Here is a 12,245-nt window from a genome sequence, read left to right on the forward strand (position 1 = left end):
ATGAAATTATCTTCCAATACAAATTTTTCATTCGAGGCTTCGTTTTCGAGAAAATCGAATTTGAAAATCTGTTGGATAGGCGTGCAATTGATACAGGACTTTACTACTGCGTCTGGTCGTTGCATTCTGTTTCTACTTACTACAGATTAATGTTCGAAGTCGATTTTCTCGAAAACGAGGTCTTAAATGAAAAACTTTTATTCGATATTTTCGACTTACTTTTTCACTTGGAAGGCACCTTATATATCTACATATATTCTGGTATTAATTCAGAATCACCCTGCGTGTTTAACATATTCCAATGAGTAATAAAGTTTGTAGATACAATCATTTGAGAATTTCCAAGCAAATTTTATTTCAAATTCAGCCCAACATGTTGATGTTCTATTGACTGTTCAATAATGATTATCATACTTATTGAAACGATCGTGACTAGCTGTACATCCGATCAAATACCTTGCATGATTAACTTGTTGAATTTCCGTGGAGTCGGGGGGCACTCGAATCGAGTTACGTGATGGTTTCCACCGGCAATCGCAAACTCGAGGGTAAGCCAAACTGAATCTAATCACCGAAATTTTATTTACCTGCAACTAAATTTCATCCAGTTTGGTCCCATATTATTTGATCGTATTTCCAGGGACCTTGGTTCTAAGGAATTTTTGGTCTACCATGTTTTCCAATATCTATATATTTTACGTTTACTGGAGTAACGTAATAAATCCGTACAGTAACAAAAAAAGGCAGTTCCGTCAAACTATTCGATATATATTTTATCTTTATGATTTCATATGAAAAGTTGCCTCATTCTTTCTGACGAAAATTCATGAGTATTTTCGTCCGTATTTGTTCATGCAATTTCAGTAGAATCACAGGATACAGACGAATATAAATACAGGAACAACGGGGACAGTCGAAAAATGGGGTGCACGAAAAATTGGCACAAGAGGAACCGTCGAAAAATATTCGAAGTTATGGAAAGAAAATATTAATAACATAAATAACTATTACGTCATTGCGCCCGTGGCGTTTATTTATGTCGTTCACTTTTACGCGGGAGATCGAATTTATAGATGGACAAATCATTTCTCAATTTTTTGCACTTGTACAGTCAGATAGATTGAATCTCTATTTTTTTTTATGTTATAGATAAAATAATTGTGTTGAACTCTACAAATATTATGTTTTGAAAACTTTATGAGAACTTCTGTCTCAGTCGCGATTTCAGTACTAATATGTACTGCAAGGAAAAAGGAATAACAATAGATATACACAGTTGAGGATGAAGTATTACTACGATTTCACGGAGAATTTGATTTTCGACCCGCCACTTAACGATCGAGTAGCTCCAGACACTACGTTCTTTCCTTTCTTTACGATCTCTTGTCGCACGTAAGTACCGACGGGCATGCGATGCAGTTCATTACAGCACACCTGTTTATTGCCCTCTTTACGACCATGCCGTGGCAATAAAACGCATTAATTCTGACATCTCACGAATACGTAAATTTTTCGGCGGTTACGTATCGGTTACAATCGCCGGAAATCAAGTGAACAGTGTAATGTACTCTGAAATTTCGTTAAATTATACTGCTTTTTTTTATTACAGATTTTCATCGTAAATCACTATTCACGGTGCTCTGACGATTCTCCGTTTTGATTTATGTGCAAACGATACTGTTGATTGCCATTTTGGTCACGGGTAATCAATGTCCTTGAATTACACGAAAAGAAAATCCATTTCTAAACATTAAGTACCTTCTTAAAACATTTCTGAACATACGGACCTTCGAATCCTAGGTCATTCGAATACTAGGACCTTCGAATACTAGGACCTTCGAATACTACGACCTTAGAATACTACGACCTTCGAATGACAGGACCTTCGAATATTAGAACCTCCGAATATTAAGACTTTCGAATACTAGGACCTACGAACACCAGGACCTTCGAATACTAGGACCTTCGAATATTCAGATATTTGAATACTGGGTATTCGGAAAACGTTCACCCCAGACTTTCGATTCGAAGAACGATGACGATAGTATGTATTTCACCGAGCCCAAAGTCAGGAAGAGTCGACAAATTGTGTGCTCGATGGTGTACACAAGACAGTTGAGTAACGAGAGAACCGCGGTGTAAAAATTCTACTCGTTCCGCGCCGCCTCTATTCTCCGTTCCGATTAATGCGAGCCCCGTTTTCGTGTCATAAATTCTCCGTTGTTACGGAAGGGAAACGAGTGAGTGTCCCCCTCGCCGGTGTGTACATTCGATTCCAAGAATTTCGAATTTAGTAATGTCCACTTTAAACTCGGCCACCAGGTGTTGTTTCCTTCTTTAATTTTCGTGTCGTCCACAGCGAAATGTATTTCGCGCGTTTTAATTGTGTTCAACCGGCGAGCAGAATGTTCTCCAAACAGAATGAAATCTATTTTCTCGTCTTTGTCGGGTTTGACGCGAAACAATACGCGATTAACGTTGACATTTTTTTAATTACTCGTGTTTCCATATTAATTAAGAGATGCGTAGAATGTAGAAAGCTGTAGATCGAATTAAACGTTAAAAATGAAAAAAAAAAAATGTTTCTAGAGTTGGAATAGAGAGGAAATTTACTGGCCGTAACATTTGCTTTGTGATTGTTACTTAAATTCATATTCTTTTTCATATTTTTTCCAATTATTCAGGGTGGACTTTATTAAGAACTATTTAGTAAATTTAAATTATCTTGCACATTCTGACCGATCGTCGATAAATATTATATTAATATTGAATTTCTTTGATTCTCAATCCTTTTAAAAATTACAAATTACACGTGTGAGTGAAACGTTATTTGAATTGAACGTTTAACGACATTTACGATGGTAATTTTTCTTGGTACACCCTGTATAGAGAGGAAGAATGTGTCCGTGCAAAATAAATTATTCGACCTATTTCATTATTCATATAATTTACATAAAATAATATTTCTACATGCAGGTGGCGTTTTCTAGACGTACACATCACGCGTTTCGTACACTTTACCGATATTATACTTTAAAGTGCTACGTCATAGTGGTCTCCCAGCCACATTCATCACGAAAAGAGGGTCACGAGTGAACCTTTATCTGCTTGGCGGGGGTTAATTACCATCTTTTATTTTAATACTTCTTACCCCTCTATTTTAATACTTTACTTAATTGATAGCCAATTAGTAACCTTTTGTAATTTAAGTGCTTATCGACAAAATGCCTATATTTCACGATTGTGAGTCGCTACTATGACCGAATCGTTTATTAATAGGGCCTTGGCTGTTGATCGTTCTGTCAAAGAAAGCTATTAGCACTAAGACTACCGACGATAAACGCGAATATCTATTTCGGTTGTTCGAATAAACATGACAAACTTTTGAAAATTTATTAATTTCTTCACTTTCATATCGTAATAACAGTTACAAAAGCTCTGAGAAAATGTTATAACATTTTAATCATCGTTGCAAGAGTGTGTTGACATGTAATTTTGACCTGCTTAGTAGTTCCAGTGTTAAACAACTGCAGGTCGGTAATACGTTAATGAAATATTAAATTACTGCAAAGTTCTCACCCTTCCTAAGACTCTATATTTTATCGTGATCTATATTTGATAATTGGATTTTATAACTTTTAAATAATATTTTTTTGGCCAGTTTCTCAAGGTGTACAAACCTTTTTCGTTTTGTCATTGGAAAAAAATTAAGGACACAATTTATACAGCATTTCCGATTCAATTTATGCTGCATTAGTTCTGCTGCTATACTTTGTCTAATTAATTGCATTATAAAAGGTGGAGTCAAATGCAAATCGTCAAAAAACTTTGATAATGCAAGGAACAATCGAACAAAGTAGAATCTGAATTTATGGTAATATAGAGAAAATTCGATACTCACCCCCGAATAAATAGCGCAAGCGAAACTACCCCTCCTGACGGATCGCCAGCAGCAACAGGACTGCATAATAGCCATGCTTCGGTCGCGTGGTTAACCGCACATTACGTGCACACGCGGCAAAAAACCAAAGTCTCGCGACACTAATCGATCGACACTGAATTATACGATCCGTTGTAAATCATATCGATGGAAATCATCGAATTCGAAATCTAGCGACCGGTCACGGTAACGAAAACATCACCGGTCGACGGTTATAGAACCAACCCCTACGGTGGCTCGATGCTAACTGCCGGTCCTCACGCTGTTACGCGGCGCGAAAACTTCGGTCGACGCGTGCGCACTACGTTCTCCATGGAAGCAAATTTTGCACCCCAGATGGGAAAATGTTTTATTGAGAACGGGAGTGTCGAATAACGAATCGGGGGGAATGAAAACACATACCTTGTTTCTGATTGTGTGCGGAATAAACTGGTGAATATTAATTATAAAACAAAACGAGCTTACATTTCGAACAAGTGAACGTATGGTCGAATAATTTGTTTGCCTCCGATGGATTCACGAGCATTACATGTGTATCATTTTTCCACGGATGAATTTCAATTACAAAATAAAATATTATTATGTTCTGAATTCACGTTTATTAAGTACTTGGAAATTGTTCAATCTATACTATGAAAGCTCTTGTGATATTTACGGACATTGTTACTGTACAGGCGACCCCTGTGTAAGACGGTCAACGGGGTTACCGAAGTAAACATTACTTGTTTAAATAATATATTAAAAATTTGAATTTTTTTTCAATTTTCTCATATGATTAAATTTCCCATTCAAAAACACATAATTTTAAAGCAACAAACGTTTTTCTACTCCCTCTAGTTTCCGAGGTATTCCAAAAAATATATTTTCATCCCTCAACTTTTGCGGGGTGTTATCATCCCCATAACATGGACGATGGCCGTTAACAAAAAATATGTATCAAATATTTTTTTGAGAGCTATCTCCTATATAACTTTTAAGTAAAATCAACGCGTGCAGGTTCGGTATATATTCCCTGTTCGTTTCGTATTACGTATACGAATTCGCATAAAACAGCAATGTTTAAGAATCTAATTATCATGTTATACGGGGGATCACCTGTACTGTACTGTCTATTAATACACGTTGACTATAACTTCAAAAAACTAACAGATAATTTATTATAATTGAATCAATATAGGGATAAAGGTCGAGTACGCTATTCCTATTCGTCGTCAATTTATTCGTCACACGAACGACCTCTTATTAAAAAAGTAAAATAACATTTTCTCTCGAGCGGGTATCACGTCGTCTCTCATTACAGTATCTCCCGTTTTTTTTTATTCGTGTGAAAAGGATGCTTTATATTAGTCGACACGCGTCTCGTTACCTTCGAGGGGTAGGCACGCTCTCGGGTTGTGCTCACCTGGAAACAGGATCATGGATCCCGCAGGGACATAGGAGTTGGAGTTTGTCGGATACTAATGGAAAAACTTCACCCCGGAGATGCGAGTTTCATTAGCATCCCGATAGGCAACGCGCGAAACGACCCGGAGTTTGCGGTGTCGTTCGTCAGCGCTGGAATTCCAACGTGGATCGATTCCGCGTTAATGACGCTACCGCTTCGAGGGTTCGAATAAAAGTGGCGTCGATATTTTTGGAATTCTTGGAAAGTGTAGGATAAAGTAAGATACATTCCAGGTACAATATAAATCAGCAACCTGTTAACAAGGGTGAGTCTTTTTTTAGCCCAAACAGCTACGGAATTAAACACTTAACGCGTGCTTTTATTGGAAAAAATCGCAAAAAGGAATCACTGTTTTTTCATTCGTGAAAATCATTATTTGAACATATTTTCGTACAATTGCACATATGAGGGTAACCAAATAAAATACTAATTTCACTTTTTCAAGTTACATACGTAAAATATAGATATGATAACTACAATGGTTCTAAGGACAACGATAAATAAAAAGAATTTACCATATTCTGTATCAGTATAGAATCTGTACGAAACTTTGATTCCCCTGCGACCAATTATATAAAAAACCGGTTATCAGAACAGACGTATGTCTCCCTATTAGTTCTACCCTAGTATTATTAAAACAAAAGTGAAACAAAATAAGAAAAAAGGTGTGAATTAACGAAAGCAAAATATAAGAGTATTTTTGAAAAATTCACTTTATTCGTCGAACAGATAATTCGATCGCTTATCGATATCTGAGTTAAAAGAGATCAAAGAAGAAGATTACAGTGGCGCTATTGAATTTTCATGTTCACGATCTTTGGCAATCTATTCCAAAAACGATGGAACGAACTCTCCTGATACCAAGCATATTTCGACTTCCTATACCCCCCCCCCCCCCGAATTTCATGAATGGTTTTACCGTTCCTTGGCCACGGTCATGGAGACAAAGCATCGTCGGGCGGCACACCAGGCCAACTTTCGTGGATCTTCCGATGATGAAACGGGGGTTTTCGTGAGCAAGGATCGTAGTACCTACTCACACGTCTACGAAGAAGCATCGTTCGATCGATTCCGCGGGCCTCCTTACCGTTTACCGCGGGAGTTAATCGTATCCTGTCTCATGCATATGTAATGAGGCTCGGTTTTACGGCAATTTTTGCGGCTTTGTTCCACCCGTGTGGCCATTACTATCGGAAGTTCCGTTCGATCCGGACGTCAATTAACCTCCACGATCGTCAGGATTTTTTTTCGCGTGGCGATTCAACGGCTTGTGAAGACGTGGTTTTTTGGCGGATCGGCTTGGTAGTGAAGTGAATTTTTTTAGTGATAATTAAACCTCAGAAACCACACCTCAGCATACGTAAACAGCGTAGCTAGTGCGAAGTGAAATTTTGAATTTTTGACGATTAAGAACTTGATGGGAATAAAAGCAAATTGATTTAACATATTTTTCGTGGTAAATTTTCAAAAATCATACTTGGTCTCATATCTTTGACCGGTAGTTTACGTAACGAACATCACCCAATCGGTTACTCAAATATCATCGGATATATAAAATATTAATTTTAAACTTTCTGTCGATCCCGTACCGTCCTCGTTTCACGGCTGTTTGCAGTTTTATTGCAGAACCACGGTAACCGCGACGTTTCATTGGCCGTCAGACATCAAAGTTTTATATACGAGGGAAACGTAACGCCGTCGCTGCAAGGGATTACGACGTCGACATCGAACCCTGTGATCCGTCTTAAAACCGCTAATAACCGTTAATGACGTTGTTCCGGGACGATTTAACGTTTACGAGGGTGTCGACGACTTCACAGTGTCCGGGTGATCAAAATGTCTGGGGGTGGGAACACTTTTCCGAAGAAACTTGGCATAAATCAGGACATCTATGGACAGCTGAACACCTATTTCGTTGAATTTATCTCGCGAACGAGAAGGGAAGGGCACACTCGCCGCAGGCGATAGGTACCAGTTTTCCACCGCACAGATGCGCGAAGGTGCTATAAATTGCAACGATAGAAGGACCTGGACAGTTAAAAGACAGGGGTAACAGGAGAAAAATAAAACCGACGGGAACATTCGCGAAGATAAGATTTATTGGTTCATAGACTCTGGTCTCGTTTCCTGATTTTCTAATAGTAAAGCAAGTTTCGTAAGACAATTGCTTAGGTGACCTGGGCCCACTTGGACCTATACAAATTTCAACTGCATAAATGTTTTAGTTCAAGCTGGTATTACGAGGACGACTGAAATTGACCAATTTTGTATCATTTCTGAGGTTAGTTCTGTTAACCAAATTATTCTTAAGTTCGTCAAACGAAAGATCTAGATTTGTACCCCAGAGACAGAGTGCATTAAGTTCACATTTTTTAAAGAAATTACGTTTGACCATGTTTCCTGTATCAAATTTTTTATGCTTTTCAATGGTGAGAATTATTTCGTTTTAAGTTGCGTAGCTTTTAAAACAATAGTGTGCAAGTGATATTAAGTCATAAGGTACATCGCATAGGGAGCTTAATGCAATGTTCACCACTTCTAACTCTATTTAACTCTATTTAATAGTTCGAAGGTTAGTTATTGTTTCTTGTTGAAATACAAGGTTTTTGCACCTTCGATTTGCTCTCATTTAAAATTTGAAAAGTGTGTCTTAATACACTCTGGCTCCGAGGTCCAGACATGCTAAATATCTTTCTGGCTCCGTATTGGCCAGCGCATCGTTTGACAAGGGTAAATTTACGTGTTGTTTTGGAGTACACCTTTTTTCTGGCCAGCCTCAATCCTCCGTAACCGCCTCTGATCTTTTATTAAAATAGTTGTACACCCGGAAGAGGTATGGTAGCATGGTTCACAAAAGAGGATACATCGACCGAGAAATTAGTATGGACGGTGGCGCCTTTGTTCGCCGGGCACCAGAGGTTTTGCATTTTCTGTATATTTTTTTTCGCCAGCCTTCCAGAGGCTCCGATGAATCGTGAGACACGAATTATTACGGCATCGTTGGCGTTGTTTCTTTTGCGCGGTTTGCAACAAAATTAATCCGACTATCGTGACAAAGAATCGATTCGGTTGCACTTTTGTTCGTAATATTACGTCGAAACGGAGATCCTTGCCGGTTGAAATCGCTTTTCTAATTACAGGGAATCAGAGGAAGCCTGCTCAAGTGATTATCGTTTGTGAAACGGTCTAATTAGAACCTCGAGTATTACACTGGGAGTTTCTAAAATATAGAGTCAAAGTTTCTTAGTGCTAAATTGTTAAGACATATAGCGTTCAAAAGTCGAACGAGGCAAGGCTCCAAAATTTTACAATTTCGTTAGTCTTGGCATTGCTATTCTAAATTCTCAATTGGCTTTCAATAGACAAAGTTTCAGAGGAAGATAAAGCTTTATTCCACATTTTAGGAACACCCTGTATATCTGGCATCGTTCGTTTCGTTCAAAGTAAATATTCTTGAAAGCACATACAGTCGGACGTTCCTTGATTCACGAACGAAATTATTTACCAATTGAGCGGGAATTCGCAATTTCATGGTTTTCCAAATAGAAATAAGACGTTTAAGGGAGGGACAACAGTCGGGGCAGGAATTTACTTGGGGAAAATAAGAAGCCTTTCCACATTCTTTTTCCTTCTGCCGAAGGGCAAAAGTACGGTCCCCGGCGCTTTTACGATATGCGTATCAATAGGTTACGGAATCTGAATAAATTCGAGGCTCGGCCCCTTTGACCTGCCACGCGACAGGATAACATGGCCGAGCGTCGTCTGCGTGGGATAAACAAACGAAGTCTTGCCCCACGTAGTGTGTACACAGGACGAATACGGTATTTATAAATCGAGTCGGTATTTCAACCTTTCGTGTTTAATGTTAGGATTTACCATTTTACGTGCCGCTGTACTAAGCTCCGGAGGGATTTTCATAACATAAAAAACACATCAGCCAAAGCGAAACAATGGGAAAAGTGCTTATAAATCTTAATTTCTAAACTTGTCGAGTTATAAACAGATTTGCGTTTCAATTATTCTAGTAAGAAATGAAAGATATATTGAAGCAATGAGAATGATATAAATAGTGACTATAAGTAGTTCATAGCTGAATTTATGTTGAGGTCAAAAGTCTATCACGTGCAAAATATTGTTACTCGTTCTAGTGAAATATGTGAAATGAAGAAATCTTAACATGTCTTCGGAATATATGAAAGAAAATGAATAACATTTTATAAATCCCTGTATAAGGTTGACTGAAATTCTCTGGGGGTAGTTTCTTTTTTCTCGTCTTCAAACAACTCTGTGAAGTCTGGTCGCTTATGAAGCATGGTATACTTTTAACAACGACCTCAATATTGCTCGGGAAAATAAACTTTAAAGTAGCTCGTCTTACTACAAAGAAAAGAAAAAACTAAAAAGGCTTCAGAAGATTTACAATAAATAACGTTTTACGAGCATTTCAATGCAGGAAACTGGACTAAAACTGGCGTTAAAGAAGTTCGAAAGAAACTTTTGTACGGAGGCACTGTATCTCAAACATTTTGTCATTTATTCATTGCATTTCACCCTAATTCTCGGGGGCACGGAACAAAAGGATAATGATACTTTTATTAAAATGAGACTTTTATTCTTTTCACCGCGAGAAAGAAAAAGTATAGAAAGGTCCGCACCATTCTTCCGAGTGCGTTTGCCGTATCATTAACCGAGTATATCACTCAACGATAGAGGATGTAGAAAAATTATCGCTCCACTGCGCCGCAAACCGTGCGCACCTTCTTTCTCAGAACTTTTTTAATTACTTTCTTCCCACTAGCCGCTTTCAAGCACCACGAGGCAAAAGGAAAAGCGAAGTTTTCCTTTGAAAATAATGTCTAGTACACAAGAATATACTTCCACTTTATTTTACAGGTTTCAATTACAACGTATCCCACGGAAGGAAATTGAAATTTTTATTTCATCTGTTCTACGTCGGAAATAGTGCTTTTGGCTTTTTCACCTCTAATAACATCCCACGATTGATTCTTTTCTAAATTTCGAAACTGCACTCGAGTTAACCTGTCAATTTTCATTTTCTCTATTTATTTACTCGTCTATTTTTGCCCCCGACTATATTACAACGTTTTGTGAAACAGTAAATTATACAAGATAATATTACAACATAGGATCTTTTCTCGTATCTGTTCCAATGCATTAAGTTACCTACACTTTGAGGTCTCGGTGTCATCAGATAGGCCGTATGCAAGCTCAACGTAAATCAATTTCGGGATTTCTGACGAGTTCAAGCTCCCACCGTGTCATGTACTTCGGGATTGTCATCCTACGAATATACACACGGACTTGTTTCACACGACGGAATTTCCAAGTCCTAAGCTCCTGACCATTTTCCTTACATGTGCACTACGCGAGCGAACTTCACGGCGTTGCGGTCACGTGTCTCGAGACGATATTGGCGCGAAATGAATTTCGTCCTTCGCGCAATTCACTCCGTAGAGAAATTCGCGCACGTCCTCCACCGTACAGAAACTGTCCCGTAATTTCGAACAAAGGACACTGAAAATATTACTATCGGAAAGTTCCCGTCCGACCCTCGAAGAAGCAATCGAGCTACGTTGCATAATAAATCGGCTTCTGAAAGCTGGAATAATAAAACCACTTTATAATTCTCCCAAGCTTGACCCCCGCCGAGACTTAACGGAAATTTCGCCTCGCAAAACTTCGAACTTATTATCCAGGATGCTGGAACGACGTCGCGTGTCACGCACACCGAATGATTTATAACTGACTTCGCGGTGCATAAAGTCCCTCGTAAATCGTGAAATACTAACTACTTCACGTCGGAGCTACTACTTATGCCTGGAGAGTTCGACGAAGTTCGGAAGAGTGATTACGACGTGGTTGTACACTGGCGTTAAGAACCTTCGTCGAAATTGTTTTCGCTTGATCAATAAAGGCGAACGAATTAATCATTCCACGGATGAAACTTAAACTTTCGGACGGGACTAGAAGACACTGGTTCATTGTTAGACGCTGGGAATGTTCGAGGATCGTTGGGTCTATCCGGAAACTGGATGACTGTTGGAAAGGTATTGTTCTAACGTCCTCCTGGGGTACAGGAAGTCTGTTAAAAGAATATTGTTAATGACAAAAAGAACATAATTTTGACAATTTGTCCATACAAAAAATCATACACCACCTTTAATTTTTTTTCAAAAGAAAGAAAACGGAAAAAGTATAATTCATTTTCGGTGAGGGGGGGATGGCGGTGTATAATTTTCAGGATTCGAAACGTGTTCAAGTTTGACGGTATTACTGTGGTCTCAGACCTCCATTACTATCGGTTGAACTTAAATCATCCTGTTCCATGAGAACGTTCGCTGGAAGAAGTCCCATCGAGGACTAAAATTGATTTCGGTTTTTCATTCGTTTCATTCTGGGGTGGAAGGGCTGGACCGGCTAAAGGAGCTTCCATCTATCCATCCGTTCGATCGATTCGAAGGGAACGTTTTTTTTCTTTCGTTGCTTTCGACCAAACTTTCGCTGAATCGTAGCTTGCTTTCTTATCGGGGAGGGGAATTTATATTGACACGGACTGACGGCGAGAAATCAATATCTGCGTCGGACTTTAGGACGGCAGGTGTGTGCCGACCTGCCTCACGTTGAAAAAAAAGAAGTCTCTGCTACGGTTTCGCAATTTCGTGTACACGGGTATCGATCATCCGCGAGGGGGACGCAAAATAAAACCCGCAGGAATGGCGGGAAATTTAATTGGAAAGCTGAATCACGCCCGGAGACATTTTCCGATACTTTCTACGGTGTTTTAACTGTAATATCGTTTGCCGGGCTGATGCGTAGAGAAAGATTTTTTTTGGGAAAAAA

The 12,245-nt window shown here is 38.8% G+C and overlaps 1 protein-coding gene across 1 annotated transcript in view; it reads right to left on the reverse strand.

Annotated features, from left to right (window-relative positions):
- Positions 1-3,976, reverse strand: part of LOC107186600 — a 31,695-nt gene extending 27,719 nt beyond the window's left edge. Inside the window, exon 1 of the mRNA XM_015574498.1 lies at positions 3,902-3,976. Coding sequence (XP_015429984.1) covers positions 3,902-3,976 — 75 coding nt within the window. The remainder of the gene's footprint in view (positions 1-3,901) is intronic.
- Between the last annotated feature and the right edge of the window lie 8,269 nt (positions 3,977-12,245).

The sequence above is a fragment of the Dufourea novaeangliae genome, unplaced genomic scaffold, assembly GCF_001272555.1.
Source record: "Dufourea novaeangliae isolate 0120121106 unplaced genomic scaffold, ASM127255v1 scaffold65, whole genome shotgun sequence".
In the NCBI taxonomy this organism is placed as follows: Eukaryota; Metazoa; Arthropoda; class Insecta; order Hymenoptera; family Halictidae; genus Dufourea; species Dufourea novaeangliae.